At 45.2% G+C, this 22,357-nt stretch overlaps 1 protein-coding gene across 1 annotated transcript in view; it reads right to left on the reverse strand.

The window, feature by feature from the left end:
• The window catches only part of st8sia5 (ST8 alpha-N-acetyl-neuraminide alpha-2,8-sialyltransferase 5), a 34,068-nt gene extending 16,645 nt beyond the window's left edge, over positions 1–17,423 (reverse strand). Inside the window, exons 1-2 of the mRNA XM_055656337.1 lie at positions 16,401–17,423; positions 2,388–2,480 (exon numbers count right to left, since the gene is read on the reverse strand). Coding sequence (XP_055512312.1) covers positions 2,388–2,480; positions 16,401–16,525 — 218 coding nt within the window. The 5' untranslated portion in view covers positions 16,526–17,423. The remainder of the gene's footprint in view (positions 1–2,387; positions 2,481–16,400) is intronic.
• Positions 17,424–22,357: the final 4,934 nt, after the last annotated feature.

Raw genomic sequence — 22,357 nt, forward strand, 5'->3', positions numbered from 1 at the left:
TTTCCATCAGGTAAACATATGTAGTTTATGTTTCAGATGTTATTTTGAGTAAATATTTTTTTTGGGGTAAAAAAGGTCTTTATTGTGTAGTTATTACATAATCACCGCGCCATTGCTCTTCATGCACGTCGCACGAAGCGCGCGAGGTCATGGGAGAACCTTATTTATTGAATTGGATTTAGAAATGCGATTCAAAGAGCTTTTGCTAAGTTACCCTTATAATATCTATTTCCTCCGTTTTCTCTCAAGGGAAAGCACGGGGGGGGGCATCAGGATTTTAGAGGTGATTAGGTGGGGCATGGCCAAAAAAAGGTTGGGAACCACTGGACTAGATGGTTATGGACCATGATGTGCAGTAGATGGCATCAGTTTATTTTGACATCATGGTCAGTACAGACATGCTGGGGCCTGTTCCTGTGTTGCCCTGCCCCATGCTCTATGGTCACATTTTTATACTTAGTGTCTTTGCTGTTTATTTTCCAACCATTTTTAGTATTTGTAATGCCTACATCCTGGACCTGGTAAACTTTCACCTTTAATTTAGGCATTGTTTCAATGTCCACCAATCATTATCCGCAAGTGCTCCAACAAGCCCCTTTATTTGTTTACTCGTTTTTCATGACATAGGCGGCAATGGCAAGGCCAGTATTTATTGCCTGTTCTTAACTGAGCTTGAGAAGGTGGTGAAGACCATCGACCAACATGTCCAATCTACACTATTCCACCTGCCTGCATTTGGCCCATTTCCATTGAAACCTATCCTTTTCATGTACCTGTCTAATAGTTTCTTAAATGTTGAAATAGTACCTGCTTCAATTACCTCCTCCGGCACCCCGTCCCATACACCCACCATCCTTTGTGTAAAAAATCTATCCCTCAGGATCTTTCCCCTCTCAACTTAAACCTACGTCCTCTGGTTGTCGAATTCCCTACTCTGGGCAAGAGATTCTGTGCGTCTACTTGATCTATTCCTCTCATGATTTTGCATACTTCTATAAGCATCCTCCTGTGCTTCAAGGAATGAAGTCATAGCCTGCTCAGCCTCTCCCTGTAGCTCAGGCCCTCGAGTCCTGGCAACATCCTCATACATTTTCTCAGCACCCTTACCAGCTTCCAGCATGTTACCCTTGTTCTTTTTGGTTGGTACAAATCCTAGGTTTAGACGCACCCTTGGCAAATAACTGTGTGCATTTTGTAGATAGAACATTCAGCTGTTTGTTGAGGTGGAGAGACAATGTGTAGGGTAGTGTATAACCTGGTAATTAAACAGGTGCTTCGGCCCGATGGTGTTGAGCATTTTTTGTGTTATTGCAGCTGCAGTCATTAAGAAAATGTAGAGTGGTCCTTCACACAGTGTCTTCTGTTTCATGCATTTGGGATTTCATTTCATGCTTTGCGATGTCAAAAGGTGTCATTTGTCGGTGGATATCCAGCCGTCAACCTGCTCTTTGAGTCAGAGCACCAATGAAGCTGATACGATACGATAAAACTTTAAGCATCCCCGGAGAGAAGTTGGTCTGCCGACAGTCACAACACACAAGATACACAAGAACTTGAAATTAAAAGTGAAAGCCAAAAGAAAAATAGAAGCGACTGTTGTCTGGCTGCTGTGTGCACAGCGCCTTCACCGGAACAAATGAACAAACACAGAACAAATGAACAAACGCAGACTTATCCCCTGGGCAGAGGATTCTAAACTAGAGTGCACCCCACCCCCCCTCCCCTTTGTTCTCCCACTGTCCTCTCACGCTTGGTCCCCATTGTACATCATGGCGGTCCCCCCAAGTCGGGTCCCCATTGTCTGATCCAGATGAGCTTCTGATTAATGGTGACCCTTTCAGGTGTTGACAGTGGGGGCACAGTAACAGACATACTCTAGATGATGGAAGTGATAGAGATTGTTAGATTCTCTTGTATGTTGCCCAGTGTTGCTAGATCTTGTGCATGCAAGTAGAGACTGTTTCATTTTATGAGGAGATGGGATGAAACTTTCTACAATCACCAGTGAATATTCCCACTTCTGATCTTTTAATATCTTTCATATGTTGTGGTATTTTGCTTTTACTAATTAAGCAATTGTTGTTTTTACTTCTTCTGCCTTTTCCTCACCGAAAAACAAGACTGCATTTATTTTGTCTACGTGATCCCCTGGTGCTGTTACCTATGCTCCTTTGGTTATCCTTTAGCCTGTGAGCTTCTGTTGAGGCCCAGTCATTTGTGCTTCCTTTCATCTTTGCTAATCACTCTTGTTTGCTCCATTCCAGAGATTTCTTTCTGCATTTGATAACCACTCATATTTATCACATGGCTTTTCTTTTAAGCTTATCTTAATTTGAATCACTATACAAATCCATGGTGCCTCAGCCTTCTGGGTCACAATGACTCACATGGAAAGTACCTTCACCTCCATGATCTCATTACGCAGCTTCCAACATGTTGAGGAGTTGTATTCGAACCGACCTTCCTGCAACTCGAAATACCTGAGGCAAACAGAAATATTAGCTTTAATAAACAAATTCACCCATCACAATTTCATCAACGATTTTTCAGAAATACTGCAATTTATGGAAGAAGGGTTTCAGTCCAAAACGTTGGCTATTTCCTTCGCTCCATAGATGCTGCTGCACCCGCTGAGTTTCTCCAGCATTTTTGTGTACGTGCAATTTATTTCTCTGCAGAAGCCACAATCAGAGGAGGAAGAAGGGGGCGACTGTTGCAATATTAGAGCCGATGCCTCACATCTCCAATGACCCAGGTTCGATCATGAACTTGGCTACTGTCAGTGTGAACTTTGAACATTCTCCATATGACTGCAAATATATCTTTCTAATGCTCTGGTTTCATCCCACAAGCCAAAGATATTCAGTTTGGTGGGTTAGTTGGCCACAGTAAATTGACCCTAGTATGTATGTCAATGGTAGAGGCTGGGGAGATTTGCGAGGAGAACAGAATGGGATTGATGTGCAGGATTAATGTGAATGGTTGACAGGGAATTGTGGGGACATAGGGCTTGTAGATAGTTTTGTTTCTGTGTTGTACGATTCTAAGAAATAGAACATTTGCAGAATGTGTCAGAGCTTGGAAATGCAATGCTAAGAATAAGGGGTAGGCCATTTACGACTGAATGGAAGAAAAACCTTTTCACCCAGAGAGTGATAAATCTGTGGAATTCTCTGCCACAGTAGGCAGTGGAGGCCAATTCACTGGATGTTTTCGATAGAGTTAGATTTGACTCTTAAGGCTAAATGAATCGAGGGATATGGGGATAAAGCAGAAACAGGGTACTGATTTTAGATGATCAGCCATGATCAGATGGAATGGCAGTGCTGGCTCGAAGGGCCAAAAAGCCTACTCCTGCAGCCAGGGGCGGAAAGCCCGGGGGGGGGGGGGGCAGAGGGGACACGTTCCCCCCCCCATGTTTTGAGAGGTGGGCGACATCCCCGCCAGGTTAACCTGCCTGGACTTGCGGGAAATATGGCCAGCGCGTAGAAGCAGCGCTGGTATCCCGTCAGTCCAGACAGGGCTGTAGTTAACCTGGTGAGACAGGCAGAGTTGAGCTGCATTTAGCGCTGGATTGAGCCTCCGAAGCGTCGCACGCGTGTGTGAGTGTGCGCATGCGCGCGCGGCAGCCAAAAAATTGTGTCCCCATCCCCTCCATGTTTTGATAGTGAGTTCCGCTCTTGCCTGCAGCTATTTTCTATGTTTCTTTGGGGTGAAGAACAGGATTCCCTTTGCAGTAAGTTTCCAACATTCAAGAACGCTCTGCAAAGGCAATCAATTTAGACAAACGCTTCCCAATATAGAATCAGAAACATTTCAGAGTACTGCCATAACAGCTTTTGAATCCATGCATAGAATGTCACGGCACAGGCTGAAATGCATAGCTCTGTTCATTTGGGAGTAAGAAATTGAATCTCGGGGTATTAAATAAATAAATCTCCCAACACAGTCCATCCTCCTACTCAACATTGTTGTTGAAGTGTAGAGCATATCAGCGCACATTTAAAGATAAAGTCAAGGAGAGAGGTAGGATGTTATTTTTAGAGACAGGATGTTATATTTAATTTCCTCTCTCTTTTCATACATCACCTCCTTGCTGTTTCTTTCAATATTCTTTCCTTCCTTGACCTTTCTTGCTGTAGTATTAGCAGCGTTATATTCCAACATTCGTGTCCTGTGCTTAGCTCCATTAGCTTTGTTCTTGCCTACCCATCAAGAAAGGCCATGAAAGTATTGACTTTTTGTTGGCAGGAAAGGGCAGTATAGTACCTGCTGATTGCATATATTATTCCTGGCCTTAAAATAGACCATTTCTTGTCTCTATTTCACTGGTAAGTAACTCGCATTGGTTATCTCCAAATAATGATAACCAATGACATAATGACATAATATTTCACTCCCTCGCGAAGTATGTTCAGCTGAATCCTTAAACAGAGGATCATGAAGATTTGGCAGTAGAGTCAATGCCTTTATCTGCACATCAATGCATCTGGATTGTACATGTCATCTGTTCTGCTCTGATAATACTTATTCAGACCTAGTCTTGATAGCTCCAGCAGCACATTGTCAGCCCTTAAAGAATGAATACTAACCATAAGACACTTATCAGCCCAGAAGGTAAGACAATCTCAATCAATGGCCATTGACACTGTGTAAAACTGACAGCAGCTTCCAGTATTTACACATGCACAGTTAAACATGGAAAGCAGAAGCTGCTATCAATGATATGCTGCTCCTCTGCAGGATGAGATTTTCCTGCCTTTGTAAAAGCAGCCAACAGGGATTTAACATGAACTTTAAATTACCTGGTCATGACACTCCTTGTACAAGTCAATGCAAGAGCGGAACTCGCTATCAAAACATGGAGGGGACGGGGGACACAATTTTTTGGCGGCCACGCGCGCATGCGCACACTCACACACACACACGCACGAGGCTTCGGAGGCTCAATCCAGCGCTAAATGCAGCTCAACTCTGCCTGTCTCACCGAGTTAACCTACAAGCCCTGTCTGGACTGACGGGACACCAGTGCTGCTTCTCCACGCTGGCCATATGTCCCGCAAGTCCAGGCAGGGCTGTAGGCTCACCTGGCGGGACAGGCAGAGTTGAGCTGGGTTTAGCGCTGCTTCTCTGCGCTGGCTGTGGGCCTGGGGGCACAGCTCGCGTCTGACTCCTGACCAAAGATCCTATAGCGGAGGATCTTTTCTGCCGACCTCTCTGGCCACCCGTGGGGGGGGGGGCATTCGGGTGGGGACGGGGCAGCGCCTGGAGAGCCGGCCGGGATCGATCCTGGCTGCGGATGTGGCGCAGGTCTGTGCCACGTCTCCCTCCTCCAATCACCGCGCTGAATCATTATGCCCCGTCCCCATTGCCTGCTGATCGTCGTCTCTCTCGTCCAATCGGCGCCTTCGATCATCAGTCCCACCCCCACTATCTCGCGGAAAGCGGAGATTTCACCGGGTTTTAATATCCGGATTACAAAAACTTGGGGGGGGATGTCTCCCACCTCTCAAAATATGGGGGGGACGTGTCCCCTCTGCCCCCCCGAGTTGTCCGCCCCTATCATTGTACCGGTACCAGAAAATGCCTCCCCAGCCTGTCTGAATGACTACCGTCCGGTGGCCCTTACCTCGGTAGTCATGAAATGCTTTGAGAGGCTGGTGAAGAATCACATCTGCGCCTTCCTCCCTCGGAACATGGACCCGTTGCAGTTCGCATACCGTCCGAACAGGTCCACGGACGATGCGGTCTCCCAGGTCTTGCACACCGCTCTCTCCCATCTGGACAGCCAGAAGGGGGGCTACGTGAGGATGCTGTTCATAGACTACAGTTCAGCATTCAACACGATAGTCCCCACCAGACTGGCCGGGAAGCTAATGGAATTGGGGCTCAACACCTCCCTGTGTGCCTGGGTCCTGGACTTTCTCACCGCCAGGCCCCAGGTAGTCAAGATGGGAGGGAATACATCGGAGTCCCTCACCCTGAGCACAGGATCGCCCCAGGGTTGCGTCCTCAGCCCCCTATTGTACTCCCTGTACACACATGACTGTGTGGCTAGGTTCAGCTCCAATTCAATAATTAAGTTTGCTGATGACACTGTGGTGGTGGGCCTGATCTCAGACAACGATGAGAAGGCCTACCGGGAGGAGGTGGCTGATCTAGCACTCTGGTGCCAGGATAACAGCCTCCTCTTGAACATCAAAAAAAACGAAGGAGCTGATCATGGGCTTTAGGAGGGCACATCATCCGAGGACGTACACTCCATTGAGGATAAATGGGGATCCTGTGGATAGGGTGAACTGTTTTAAATATCTGGGAGTCCACATCTCTGAGGATATGACATGGGCATCACACGCCTCAGCACTCGTGAGTAAGGCAAGGCAGCGCCTTTACCACCTCAGCAATTGAGGAAATTCAGAGTGTCTCCGAGGATCCTCCAGTGCTTCTACGCAGCGGCGGTGGAAAGCATCTTGTCCGGGAACATTACCATCTGGTTTGGGAATTGCTCTGCCAAGGACAAGAAGGCTCTGCAGAGAGTAGTGCGTTCGGCCAAACGCACTATGAGAACTTCACTCACCCCCCTGCAGGAACTATACAACAGGAGGTGCAACTCCAGAGCAAACAAAATCATGGGAGACCCCTTCCACCCCTGCAACGGACTGTTCCAGCTGCTACGGTCAGGCAAACGCCTCCGTTGCCATGCGGTGAGAACGGAGAGGTTGAGAAGGAGTTTCTTCCCAGAGGCAATTCGGGCTGTAAACGCCTATCTCACCAGGGACTAACTCTACAGAACGTTTTTCCTTCCATTATTTATTATGTAAAAGAATATGTGCGTTATGATTGTGTTTATAATTTGTTTGGATGTTTTGTTGTTTGTCCTTTGCACAAAAGTCCGCGAGCATTGTCACTTTCATTTCATTGCACATCTCGTATGTGTATGTGACAAATAAACTTGACTTGACTTGACTTGACTTGAGTCAATGAAAGTGTTGAACATTGTTGGGAAGATGTTGATTGAATTACCTGCTTCCTTTAGCAAAGGAACTATTCTCGGGGTCAAAGCACGGATTCTGACCATTATTACCCACCAATTGATAACATACAGTTCCAGGAAACGTGTCAAGAGCAGAAGTTCCATTGATCACTTAGTCTGTGGAATATCAATCATGTCAAACAAATTCATGATCGCTGTAAGACTCCACAGTCAAAGGGAGCCTTCTCCCAAAAGCTATGAAAGCAATTGGCAGTAGCAGATTTTAACGATGTACTAACTAATTTTGCAGAGTAACCACTCTTGTTATAACGTCTACTCATGCAGAGTGCACACCATGGCCTTAGAGTAACAGAGGGGGAAGGGATGAATGTTCAGGGTGGTAGCTATGAAGCCAATCAGGAGCTGCTTTGTTCTGGGTGACATTGATATCGTGAATGTTTTTGGAGCTGCATTCATTTGTGGCAGGAGCAGCATATTCCATACATACCTCAGCGTATTAAATTCCTCTGAACTAGTTCAAGTGGTCAGATTTTTTTTTATTTAAAGCTCTGTCCGGAAGCAATGGAACATCAAAGTAACTGAACACTGCCTCCAGCTTATGCAATCATATTACAAGGTCATGCGAAGTGTAGAGTCTGTCTGGATGAATTACAATTCGGTACACGTCGTTAGTTGCAAATGATCGTCCTTAGTGTGTATTGGATCCAAAAGCATTAAAACCCAATGGTAGGTAGACACAAATGCTGGAGAAACTCAGCGGGTGAGGCAGCATCTATGGAGCGAAGGAAATGGGCAACATTTCGGGTCGAGACCCAAAACCCAATGATAGGTCCGTCCTATGGGCCGAGCTGCATTGCTGACAAACTTCTGAGAAAGGGCGTGTGAATGTGATAAATGTTGCAGATTACATGGGAAGCATTAGCCGAACCTGCCTTGGGTTCAGCCAGGTCAATTCTATTTTTAAAATATAACACAGATGTAATCAAACCTAAGCCAGACAAAGACGATAGAAGAAGCAGAAGGTTATACTGAGAGAGTTACATGGAATGAGGCTTGAGAGGAGCTTTAACACCGGCATAGATCTTTTGGGCTGTCTGTTCTCTTCACTTCTGTGGAAAGTCTGTTTTCTCTCTATCACATTTGACACTGTTTATTCTATATGACCATATAGTACCTTTGTTCTATGTACAGTACTACCTTTCTATCTTAGTACTACCTTTATTCCATAGTACAAGAGAAACCTACAGCAAACATGCCAAAGATGTGACAAAAGAACTGAAGACCAATATTACACAAAGACTAAATGTTCTCCTTTGTAAAAGGAGCGGAGTATGGAGATGATTTTGTATGCAATTATGGTATTAAAGGCATAGCTATGTCAATAAATAGGAGGCTAACATAGATTTGCTGCATTCATACTCCAATATTGTCCTGCGTTCTGACATGTCCTGCGTTCGACCTCGTCAGCAGAGATGGCCTATTTAAGGCTCTGCCAAAGATCGGCTGCCCACCAAAACTGCAGAGCATGACAGAATCCTTCCACATCAACACGAAGGGGACAGTGCAGTTCAATGGCAGCTTCTCGCAGCCCTTTGACATTTGCAGTGGATTTTCTTCACTCTGCTCCTGAAACATGCCTTCGGCACAGCAACAGAGGGGATCTACCTGCGTACTAGATCAGATGGCACTGCAGGCTCTTCAACCTCACCCACTTCAGAGCCAAGACAAAAGTACGTGAAGCTCTCATCAGAGACATGTTGTTTGCCGATGACGCTGCAGTTGTGTCCCACACCCAGCAGGAACTACAGTCACTGATGGACCGCTTCTATCGGGCATGCAAGGACTTCGGGCTGACCATCAGCCTGAAGAAGACGAACGGCCTGGGGCAGGATACAGAGGCGCGTCTGTCATCACCATCGATGACTGCGAACTCGATGCCATCCATTAATTCACGTACCTCGGCTCCACCATCACCGACAACCTCCCCTTGGACAGAGATTGATAAGAGGATCGGGAAGGCAGCTACAACTCTCGCTCGCCTCACAACTCGAGTGTGGACCAACCCAAAGCTGACAGTGAAGAGAAGATAGCAGTCTACAATGCGTGTGTCAACAGCACGCTGCTGTATGGCAGTGAGACATGGACTACATATGCCTGACAGGAGAGAAGACTCAACACCTTCCACCTTAGAAGCATCTGCCATACCCTGGGAATATCCTGGCTAAACAGTGTCCAGCACCGAGATCCTATCTCACGCTGGCCTTCCCAGTATGTACACTCCACTAGGGCAGCGCAGACTGCAGTAGCTGGGCCATGTCCACCGCATGGAGGATGGCCGTATTCCAAAAGACATCCTCTATGGTGAGCTGACATCTGGGAGGAGAACCACCAGCTGCCCCCAGCTACGTTACAAGGATGTCTGCAAGAGAGATATGAAGGCGCTCAACATCGACGTGGAGTCCTGGCAGTGCCTTGCAGCTGACCGCACAAGGTGGACAATAGACAATAGACAATGGGTGCAGGAGTAGGCCATTCGGCCCTTCGAGCCAGCACCGCCATTTAATGAAGAGGCACCCTAAACCAACATCTCAAAACGGGGGAAGAGAAACTGATGAACGCAGCGGCAGACAAGCGGACACGCAGAAAGGAGCGCAGCAACTTCAACAGACCAATGACCACAAACAAATGTGACCTTTGCGACAGAGATTGTCACTCCCGCATTGGTCTCTTCAGCCACAAGCAACGCTGCTCTAGCCGAGGTTTTGAGCAAGCAGCCAACAAATAGCATGCATCACCCATGGTCCATCATGACTATGGGGGGCCTACAAAAAATTCCAGTATTGGTGCCAGTATTAATAGACAATAGACAATAGGTGCAGGAGTTGGCCATTCGGCCCTTTGAGCCAGCAACACCATTCAATGTGATCATGGCTGATCATCCCCAATCAATACCCCGTTCCTGCCTTCTCCCCATATCCCCTGACTCCGCTATTTTTAAGAGCACTATCTACCTCTCTCATGAAAGCATCCAGAGAACCTGCCTCCACTGCCCTCTGAGGCAGAGAATTCCACAGACTCGCCACTCTCTGTGAGAAAAAGTGTTTCCTCGTCTCCGTTCTAAATGGCTTACTCCTTATTCTTAAACTGTGGTCCCTGGTTCTGGACTACCCCAACATCGGGAACATGTTTCCTGCCTCTAGCGTGTCCAAGTCCTTAACAATCTTAGATGATCCCCTCTCATCCTTCTAAACTCCAGTGTGTACAAGCCCAGCTGCTCCATTCTCTCAGCATATGACAGTCCCGCCATCCCGGGAATTAACCTTATAAACCTACGCTGCACTCCCTCAATAGCAAGAATGTCCTTCCTCAAATTAGGGGACCAAAACTGCACACAATACTCCAGGTGTGGCCTCACTAGGGCTCTGTACAACTGCATAAGGATGTCTTTGCTCCTATATTCGATTCCTCTTGTTATAAAGGTCAGCATGCCATTCGCTTTCTTCACTGCCTGCAGCACCTGCATGCTTACTTTCATAGACTGATGTACAAGGACCCCCAGATCCCATTGTACTTCCCCTTTTCCCAACTTGACGCCATTTAGATAGTAATCTGCCTTCCTGTTTTTGCTACCAAAGTGGATAACCTCACATTTATCCGCATTAAACTTCATGTGCCATGCATCTGCCCACTCCCCCAACCTGTCCAAATCACCCTGCATTCTCATAGCATCCTCCTCACAGTTCACACTGCCACCCAGCTTTGTGTCATCTGCAAATTTGCTAATGTTACTTTGAATCCCTTCATCCAAATCATTGATATATATATTGTAAATAGCTGCGGTCCCAGCACCGAGCCTTGCAGTACCCCACTAGTCTCTGCCTGCCATTCTGAAAGGGACCCATTAATCCCTACTCTTTGTTTCCTGTCTGCCAACCAGAAGATTAGTCGAGCATGATTTCCACTCCTTAAATCCATGCTGACAGACCGATACTGTTACTGCTACCCAATTGCCCCATTATTACCTCTTTAATAATTGACTCCAGCATCTTCCCCACCACCAATGTCAGGCTAACTGGTTTATAATTCCCCGTTTTCTCTCTCCCGCCTTTCTTAAAAAATGGGATAACATTAGCTACCCTCCAATCCACAGGAACTGATCCTGAGTCTATAGAACATTGGAAAATTATCACCAATGCATCCACGATTTCTAGAGCCACTTCCTTAAGTACCCTGGGATGCAGACCATCAGGCCCTGGGGATTTATCAGCCTTCAGTCCCATCAGTCTATCCACCACCATTTCCTGCCTAATGTTGATTACCTTCAGTTCCTCCGTCACCCCCAGACCCTCTGGCCACTACTATATCAGGAAGATTGTTTGTGTCCTCCTTAGTGAAGACAAATCCAAAGTACCTGTTCAACTCATCTGCCATTTCCTAGTTCCCCATAATAAATTCACCTTTTTCGATCTTCAAGGGTCCAACTTTGGTCTTAACTAATTTTTTCCTATTCACATACCTAAAGAAGCTTTTACTATCCTGCTTTATATTCTTGGCTAGCTTACCTTCGTACCTCATCTTTTCTCCCCGTATTGTCTGTTTGGTTCTCTTCTGTTGTTCTTTAAACATTATCCTTGAAAGGAATCCCTTTAATGCCATTACTTTTTCATTACTCCTATTTTGCATATATATTTTTGATAAATCCCCATACTCGATGCAGTATTAAATGACATGCTTAGCAAATTTGTCAGGTTGCATCATTGGTTTTGGAAACAGCTCTGCCCAAGACCGTAATAAATTGCAAGGTTGTGGATGAAGCCCAGTCTATCACATAGACCAGAATTCCTACCATTGACTCCATCTCCACTTCACGTCTTCACCCAGGTCATTCCTTCTTCTCCCCGTTCCCATCAGGCAGAAGATACAAACAGTTGAAAGCTCACAACACCAGACTCAGGAGTAACTTCTTTGCCTCCGTTATCAGACATCTGAATGATCCTTCCGTAAGCTAGGGAATGCTCAACCTCATTGCACACATTAGACTTTGACTCTGGAACTGCTTTAATACTGAGAACTACTGTATATTCTTCACTTTGTATCTTTGCCTTTGCTCTTCCTTTGGTGCTTGAGTTTGGCTTGATTTTATTTATGTATATTAGCTGATTTGATTGGATAGTGTGCAAATCACATCTTTTCACTGCAGTCGTAGTCATACTGCATGGAAACAGGCCCTTCTGTCCATCTTTCCCATGCCGACTAACTCTCCCATCTACACTCTTCCCACCTGTCCCTCATGTGACAATAGTAAACCTAAACCTAATATGCTTTAAGATATTATCTTAACTTCCAGTGCAGGCACTTAATTCCATCACTGCTTTGAATCCCGCAAGGCACAATTTTGACAGGCACCGCCTAAGATAATTTTCGAGAAAAAAATTGTTTTTTGAACATTTGGCTCAGAGTCCGAGATCTATGTATGTTCTGTAACTCAGTGGCGATGTGCAGATAAGATGATGAAAGTTCTTCCAGTGGTATGGAATCCCACATAAAGCATTAATTAATAGCCACGTACAGTTGTAACAACTATGTAGTGTGTACTATGTTTGAATTTGACCTATCTCTCATTACACTCTCTTCCCAAACTAATTTACAAAGGTTTGTAAATAGCAGACGTCATGGAACAGCATTTTCATTTCCTGATTTGTACAAGCACTTTGGCCCAGATCTAGAAGTAAAAATATCGATGAGGCATGAGAATGTAAATCAGAAAAATGTATCGATGTCGCTATGTGCAGTTAAACACAGGTGTTAGGAATCATTTTGGTGTCCAAAATGATTTACGCTCTTGCAAGCTTTGCTGGGCCAGTATTGCAGCACAAGATGATGTAAAACTTCAACAGTGCTGGGTAAAAGATGGGGGCCATTTGGTAAGTAGTGGAGGCCCCTTCGGCATGGAGGAGAAACATCGAAATATAGAAATTAGGTGCAGGAGGCCATTCGGCCCTTCGAGCCAATACTGCCATTCAATGGGATCATGGTTGATCATCCAAAATCAGTATCCCGTTCCTGCTTTTTCCCCATATCTCTTGATTCTGTTAGCCCTCAAAACGATATCTAACTCTCTCTTGAAAACATCCGGTAACTTCTGTGGCAGAGAATTCCACAGATTCACCACTCTCTGGGTGACAACGTTTTTCCTCATCTCAGTCCTAAATGGCCTACCCCTTATTCTTAAACTGAGCCTCTGGTTCTGGACTCCCCCAACATCAGGAACATTCTTCTTGCATCTAGCCTGTCCAATCCCTTAAGAATGTTACAGTAAATATTTCTATAAGATCCACTCTCATCCTTCTAAATTCCAGTGAATACAAGCCCAGTTAATCCATTCTTTCATCATATATCAGTTCCTCCATCCTGGGAATTAACCTGGTGAACCTACACTGCACTCCCTCAAAAGCAAGAATGTCCTTCTTCAAATTAGGAGGCCAAAACTTGTTCCTACTAAAGGGCTTCTTCCATGGTTAAGTTCGCCAAAAAGTACCATTTGCCATTCTGAGCACAATTTAAACAATTTGAGAGGAATATAGGCTGTCTCTGGGGGTTTTGAACCTCTCTTTGAGGTGTCTGCTTATAAATTAGGTGGGGCGTTAGGTAGCATCTGACTGTAGACTTCAGTTGGGTGTGCTCCTTGTTTTTTTAATGATTGTCACACAGTAGGCATTTTCAGTGCCTGGGAACTCCAGTTTATTTTGGGAATGCTCACGCTCACATTACACAATGACAGATGTCATGAGATGAGCACCAGACGCAAGGTGTGATCAGAGATGCCTGTTGTAATTTCATAATTGGGTCAATTTCACCCAGAAACTATACCTAGTGGTATAGGCAGTCACGGTGGCGCAGCGGTAGAGTTGCTGCCTTACAGCGAATGCAGTGCTGGAGACCTGGATTCAATACCGACTATGGGTGCTGTCTGTACAAAGTATGTACGTTCTCCCCGTGATCTGTGTGGGTTTTCGCTGACATCTTCGGTTTCCTCCTACACTCCAAAGACGTACAGTTCGTAGGTTAAATGGCTTGGTAAATGTAAGAATTGTCCCCAATGGGTGTAGGATAGTGTTAATGTGCAGGGATCGCTTGTCAGCGCAGACCCAGTGGGCCGAAGGGCCTGTTTCCACGCTGTATCTCTAAACTAAACTAGTGGGATTTACACCAGGATACATCAATTTTGCAAAATACGTGATCTGGCTTTCTAATAATGTCATACTTGCAGCATTTTCGCTGTATCTCTAAACTAAACTAGTGGGATTTACACCAGGATACATCAATTTTGCAAAATATGTGATCTGGCTTTCTAATAATGTGATACTTGCAGCATTTTCCAATGTTAGATCGGATTTCCAGTATCTGTATCCTATAGTGTTTTGTTTTACTTCCAAAGTTCTTAATTGACTGCAACACCTTTGAAATATTCCAAGAAAGGTGCTGTACCATCACATAGATCAGGAACACCATTTTTAGAGAATATATTTGCTTTCAAGCATCCACCCAAATATATTAACAAATCTTTGATCTTTATTTTCAGAGAGACAATATCCTGATATCTCATTGTATGCCATTGCTTGAATCATATCAGTACCATATTCAACATGAAAGGCCATCCACCCATTCTCAAGGCATAGAGTCATGCAGCATGATGCTGACCAAGATGTCCCATCTGCACTGGGCCTTCCTGCCCACATTTGGCCCATTTTCTTCTAAACCTTTCCCGTACATGTACCTGCCCAAATGTCTTTTAAATGGTGTTATTGTACCTGCCGCAACTACCTCCTCTGGCACCTCATTCCATACACCCATCCTCCTTCCATGTGAAACATTTGCTCTCGGCTTCCTATTAATCTTCCCCCTGTCACCTTAAACCTATGTCCTCTGGTTCTTGATTCTCCTCCTCCGAGTAAAACACTAGGATGCATTCACCCTATCTATTCCCCTCATGATCTTATACACCTGAAAAGATGATCACTTAACCTCCTATTCACAAAGGTATAAAGCCTTAGCTTGCCCAACCTCTCCCTATAGCTTAGGCCCTCTGGTCCTGGCAACATGCTCATAAATCTTCTCAGCACTCTTTTCAACTTAACACCATCCTTCCAATAGCAGGGTGACCAAAATACTTCTTAGGCCCTCTGGTCCTGGCAACATGCTCATAAATTTTCTCAGCACTCTTTTCAACTTAACACCATCCTTCCAATAGCAGGGTGACCAAAATACTTCAAATGTGGTGTGCAAAATACTCACCAATGTGGTGTACAACTGTAACACAACATCCCAACTACCATACCAAAGTCGATTTGACAAAAACAAAATCATTATCTTTCCTGCAATGTCCACATGCCAAGAATTCACTGTGTGTGTGCACCATTGATCACCCTTTATTTGAAAATGCAGATCTAGGAGCATTAGATCAAGAGTTGGCCATAACAATGGAGATGCAAGGAACTGCAGATGCTGGAATCTTGAACAAAACACAAATTACTTGAGGATCCTTTATAATGGCGATAAATAGGAATTACTTTAGCCAGAGGATGGTGAATCTGTGGCTTTCATTGCCAGAGACGCACTAGGGGCAATTTACAGAGGCCAACTAACCTGCAAATCTGGACATCTTTTGGAATGAATGTGTCAACGTTAATGGGGAAAAGACAGGAGAATGGGTTTGAGAGGGGAAAATAGGTCCGCCATGGTTGAATGGTTCAATGGGCCGAACGGCCTAATTCTGCTTCTATGTCTTACGAGTTTATCAACAGCATCTGCGGAATGCGGATCAAGCAGCATCTGTGGAGTGAAAGTATGGATGAGAGACACAAAATGCTGGAGAATCTCAACAGGACAGACATCATCTCTGGATAGAAGGAATGGGTAACGTTTTGGGTCGAGACCCTTCTTCAGATTGAGGTCTGTGTTAACACGGCCGTTTGAACTGGAGAGCAGGAGGAATTACAGAGGGGTCTCGACCCAAAACATCAGCCATTCCTTCTATCCAGAGATGTTGTCTGTCCCGCTGAGTTTCTCCAACAATGTTGTGTCCATCTTCGGTGCAAAGCAGCATCTGCAGTTCCCTCCTACACATGGACAGGGCGAGATTTCTGATTGGGACCCTCCAGATTGAATTACTCCAGCGCTTTGTGATTTGGCCATGACCATGGTCAGATCCTTGCGATCACTTGGGACGAAGGGGTTCACCTCAATCCTAAAGCTAGCGCTCTGTGACATCCATGAACTCTCGCTGCGCTCACCGTTCGTGAGCAGAGTGGGAATCTGCTATTGTAACCGGGAGCTGATAGTCCACCTGACATACACGCAAAGCGCTGTTCATTCGCGGCAGTGTAATGCACGTCGCCTTACTTACCTCTGTATGTAGTTCTTGCCGTAGAGGATCTGCTGTAGGAGGGTGACCAGTGCGAAAGAACAAATAAATATGAAAAACAAGGTTCTGTTTCCCAGCAGATCTCTTCCCGAAGGATCAGCATACATTCTTCCAGCATAAATGCGATCGATCCTCTCCAGAGACCCTTGCCAGACTGTCGCCGGGGGGTGGATGTGGGGAGGATTTCTAACCTTATTCGTTGCCCCTCCCGCAAGACCACTGACCGACGGCGATCCCTTCCATCCACTGCATCAATACGAGCAAACAGTCCGAGTCGCCCTCAACCTCTTCCCTTCCCTGTCACACTTGACTGCAGCCGCAATCTCCTGAAAACACTTCCCTTCCAAACCCACCTGCTTCTGCATACAGACAGAATATTTATCTGAAGCACTATTTTTTTCTTGGCTTCCCTACGATGCAGCAAGGATGCAGGATGCAGGGGTGCAGGGAGGGATTTAATAGCCGTTCGGAATAAATGGTCCCAGGATAAGGCGGCTTTAAATGGGAATACGTTGATCAAGGACGCTGGCGAAACCGGAGAGGGCTCGGGGACGTTTCTTCCCACGTGTTCAGCCGCAGACTGCCGCCGCGGAGAAGGGGGGGACGATGGGGTACGGAGTATCTCGTCCAGAAGCCGGTCGCAAAATGAGCCTGGCCGGAGGACGAGGGGTGCGGAGGTCTAGACGCTGCGATTCCAGACTGTCTGCTCCTGTCCCTTCTCCGCATTGCAATGACAACCAGCCAGGCGTGTTTCAATTTTTATACTGATACTTGCAAATAATCCAAAATACCGAGCGTTTCAAATGGGAACGCACCGGTGCGTTTTACAACTCGGTTTCGAGGTGCAATGTTCCTGGCACCGGGGCATGACATTTCACTGTCCGTTTCCGCCCCTCATCTCATCCTTCCGCACTTGTCGCCTCCTTCCGCACGTCTGCGTTTCTGCTTCTCTGTATCTCTCGCCCTCTGCCTTCTCTCACTCTCTCAGCAATAAACAAGGTCAACAACGTACCTCGTCAAGGACAGAACGGCCCATAGCGCTCCCCATCCGTCATTTCTCCAAATACACGTGCTTTTCATTCAATCTATTATAATTGCTATACATTTTTTTTTCATTGCCACAAAACACGCACTTAACCATGCGGCGAGGCTAGCAATAAAAATACAAAATCCTTAAGTGCGATATTTGCAGCATACATATAGCAATCTACAGCAATTTTTTTTTTTGCATTTGATATGTAACTTACTTTTTGCTAGTATGTGTAGGAAAGAACTGCAGATGCTGGTTTAAATCGAAGGTAGACACAAACTGTTGGAATAACTCAGCGGGACAGGCAGCATCTCTGGAGAGAAGGAATGTGCGACGTTTCGGGTCGATACCCTTCTTCAGACTTACTTTTTGTTAGTGTTAGTTCACTCTACATAATGCATGCCCTGCACTTTATCGTAATGGAAACATTATTGCCCCTTGTAGCGTTCAAAGGCTCCTCAGTTGGTTAAGACGTGTAACATAAACATCCTTTACTGAAGCGAATCAACAGATCTGACAGCTGTGTTGGTACAACAATGTATCACAAATCAAACCAGGTTGCACATACTTAGAAGTAAACCTCAATTACAAATATATTATATTACTTTACCTTTAAAGAAAAGTAACCCAATTCATACAAATCATCGGCCATCTACCTACAAAAGCAAAAAATGTGCAGATGCTGGAAATCTGAGTTTTTTAAAAAACAGAAACATTGGGTATTTGTTTTTTCTTTAAAAGAGATTCAAGATTCAAGAGACATTTATTGTCACATGCACTAATTGACACAGTGAAATTTGGGGTCACCATACAGCCATACGAATAAAAAAAGAACACAACACAATAGTATTTTAACATAAACATCCCCAGCACAGCGGAATCAAAGTGAGGGAAGGCCCAAAGTTCAGCCATCCTCCTCTTTGATGTTCTTTGATGTACACCCGTGGTCATGGCCTCCTGAGCCCTCCACAGTTGCCACTACGGGTGGCCCGATATGCAGGCCCTCTCGCCGGGATGAAGGAACTCCGACGTCGGAACGGGAGAACAACCTCAGCGGCTTGGACCTCCCAATTGGCCACTTCCTACCGAAGTCCGCGGCTCCCGAAGTCCACAGGCTGCACTGAGTGGGGACCCACGCTAGCGGCCCTCGGCTAAGAGCCCCAGGGCACCGCATTGTTGAAGTCAGTGCCGCCCGCGCTGAAAGTTGTACAAACCACAGCCCCACGATGTTACTGCAGCAGGCCCAGCACTCCGGAGCTTCAAATGGCGATCCCAGGTAAGGCATCGCCCGCTCCGCGATGTAACCAGCTCTGCGCTGCCTCTGCTGGAGCTCTGGTCTGGTCCCCGGCAGGAAAGACCGCGCCAATCCAGGTGGTAGGCTGCAAGTAGGGGAGCGAGGACGCGACCCGGAGAATAGTCTCGTCCTTGCCAGGAGGTGACTGGGAGATGGTTTCCCCCTTACCCAACCCTCCCCACCCCATAGAAAAACTAAAGAAAACTCCTCAACATACTTTTAAACTAACTAAAAAAAATTAAAAAGATGGAAAAAACGGACAGACTGTAGGCAGAGGCGGCCTTCATGCATTTCTTTTCTTTATCTCCATATATTAAGATAATGATATTATTTTAATATATATCTCCTTCAATAACCATTTCCATTCAAGGAATTATACATCATTAATGAAGTTTAATACAGTTATTAACATTAATTTCAGAAAATATGTGGATTTTTTAAATCTCTGAAATGTCCTCAACTGCAAAGGCATTGGCCTACATAAAATCTCTAACTCTATATGTCTAACTATTGCAAGTCATGTTAGTGAACACTTTCTTTTCGGGCACTGCATGCATGTAACAATTGATAACTTGAACCTTTTGACATTTTCACCAGAATAGACAATAGACAATAGGTGCAGGAGTAGGCCATTTGGCCCTTCTAGCCAGCACTGCCATCAATGTGATCATCCCCAATCAAAATCCCGTTCCTGCCTTCTCCCCATATCCCCTGACTCCGTGATCTTTAAGAGGCCTATCTAGCTCTCTCTTGAAAATATCCAGAGAACCGCCCTCCACCGCCCTCTGAGGCAGAGAATTCCGCAGACACAACTCTCTGTGTGAGAAAGTGTTCCTCTTCTCCATTCTAAATGGCTTACCCCTTATTCTTAAACTGTGACCCCTGGTTCTGGACTCCCCCAACATCAGGAACATGTTTCCTGCCATGTCCAAACCCTTAATAATCTTATATGTTTCAATAAGATCCTCTCATCCTTCTAAACTCCACAGTGTACAAGCCCAGCCGCTCCATTCTCTCAGCATATGACGGTCCTGTCATCCTGGGAATTAACCTTGTAAACCTACGCTTCACTCCCTCAATAGCAAGAATGTCCTGCCTCAAATTAGGGGACCAAAACTGCACACAATACTCCAGACGTCATCTCACTAGGGCCGTATTCAACATTTAGATAATAATGTGCCTTCCTGTTTTTGCTACCAAAGTGGATAACCTCACATTTATCCACATTAATCTGCATCTGCCATGCATCTGCCCACTCACCCAACCTGTCAAAGCCGCCAAGAGGGAAACTAGAGATATGGAAGGGTACAAAGAGCATGTAAGGTGTGAAATAGAACAGATCAAAGCTGATGATCAAGGAAATGTACAATTTTGTTAATTGTTGACTGAGGTGACAATGAGGCATACAAACAGTAAAAATAATTAGGACAGTGAAACTAATGGGAGGACTTGGGTGGGGAAGGGACAGAGAGAGAGGGAAAGCAAGGATTACTTGAAGTTAGAGAAATCAATATTCAGACCACTGGGTTGTAAGCAATTTCCTGCCATAAGATGAGGAAACTTCATGCCTGCAGACAACAGGAAATGACACTTGGAAAGACATTTAAAGCCAGGATATATAGACGTGGAAGGGAGAGCAAGATGGAGGGTGGTCAGAAAGGTATACTGGGAAAAAGGAAAGCATAATGGAGGTCATCAGCATCTAAAGCAGACATCAGCAATTGAGATGTATAATCGGTAATAATACCAGTAAAGCGACTAGCTCCAGGCATTCATCTCGAAGTCTAGTAGCCAATGCATCAGTCCTCCTGTTGACCCAACCTCAATGCCAATGGACCACAATACTATCTGTAACAGAACATCTTTGGGATGTGGAATGAAACTTGTGAAACCTGGGGGAAACCCATGGAGAGGTCAAGATCAAGCTGGGTTGATGAACCCTGTGAGGCTGCAGTACTATTATCATAAGATCATCAGACATGGGAGCAGAATTAGGCCATTCGGCCCTTTGAGTCTGCTCTGCCATTCAATTGTGGCTCATAATTTTTTCCCTGTCAAAACCATTTTTCTGCCTTCTCCCAGTAACCATTGACACTCTTACTAATCAATAACCTATCAATCTCCGCTTTAAAAATACCCAATGACCTGGCCTCACACTATGATGGTGAATTCCACACATTCACCAGCCTCTGGCTAAAGAAATTCCTCCTCAACTCCATTCTAAAGGTCCGTCCATTTATTCTGAGGCTGTGCCTTCTGGTCCGAGACATTACAGGAAACATTCTCTCCACATCCACTCTATCTAGGTCTTCCATTCTAGCAATTATAACTGGGAAAACATGTTGGTGGTAAATGTGATTAGCACAGATGGGTATTTGATAATCAATGTGGACTCGGTGGGTCAAAGAGTTTATTTCTGTGTTGTATAATTCTATAAGAGACTGACTGTTTCTGAGGCATTAATTACCAGGGTTTATGAGAAGATGGAGTGTGTGGACTAAGGAATCCTGGTATCAAATGGCAGTGCGAAAAATGCATCACAAAAGGACACACGTCATAAGTGTGCACAGTACACATATACACCCTCGAAAGGAGGAGGATAAAGAGGATTTATTCAGAGGGTGGTGAATCTGTGAAATTCATTGCCACAGAAGGCTGTGGAGGCAGTCAATAGATATTTTTTAAGGCAGAGATAGATAGATTCTTGATCAGTATGGGTGTTGGGGGTTATGGGGAGAAGGCAGGAAAATTGGATTAGGAGGGAGAGATAGATCAGCCACGAATGAATGGCAGAGTATTCTAATAATAACCTAATTATGCTCCGATCACGAATGAACTTATAAAACAGGGATGAGTCCAATGAAGATGGGTGGAGAAGCAATGAAGAAAAAAACAATTAATCAAAATAAAATCCTGAATTTAGTAGGTGTCTGGGAAGTCATTAAATTGTAAACACCTATTAGGACTGTTCTTGCCCAGCCTATCCAGTCCCTTAGCCATTGGAAGTAGCTCAGCAATTAGATTTAGATTCCCTTCTCAGCAGATTCTTGTTTCCTGCTTGTTTCCAGTTCAATTGAGGAGACATTAGGTATACTACTGGTAAGGCACAACACTCACGAATATTTATTTTCACATGTCTGAGCTATTCCTGTAGGAGCAGTTGGTCTACAGTGTGTTCTTTTTCCACTTTGACACGCATGAGAAAGAGAGCAGCAAAAATATGTAGAGAAAGAAAAAGCAGAAACAGAGTAAAATAAACAGGGATGAGGCAGGAAAAAAGACTTACAACGCTAGAGTAACAGTGGGTCAGGAAGCATCTCTGAAGCAGAGTTCTGATCTGACCCGGAACATCACCTATTCCTTTTCTCCAGAAATGTTGTCTGACTCGCTGAGATACTCCAGCATTTTGTGTCTAAGTCCACTTTGGTGGCAAAAACAGGAAAGTAGACTATTATCTGAATGGTGGCCGTTTAGGAAAAGGGGAGGTGCAACGAGACCTGGGTGTCATGGTACACCGGTCATTGAAAGTAAGCATGCAGGTGCAGCAGGCAGTGAAGAAAGCGAATGGTATGTTAGCATTCATAGCAAACGGATTTGAGTATAGGAGCAGGGAGG

This window comes from Leucoraja erinacea, chromosome 1 (genome assembly GCF_028641065.1).
Source record: "Leucoraja erinacea ecotype New England chromosome 1, Leri_hhj_1, whole genome shotgun sequence".
Classification (NCBI taxonomy): domain Eukaryota; kingdom Metazoa; phylum Chordata; class Chondrichthyes; order Rajiformes; family Rajidae; genus Leucoraja; species Leucoraja erinaceus.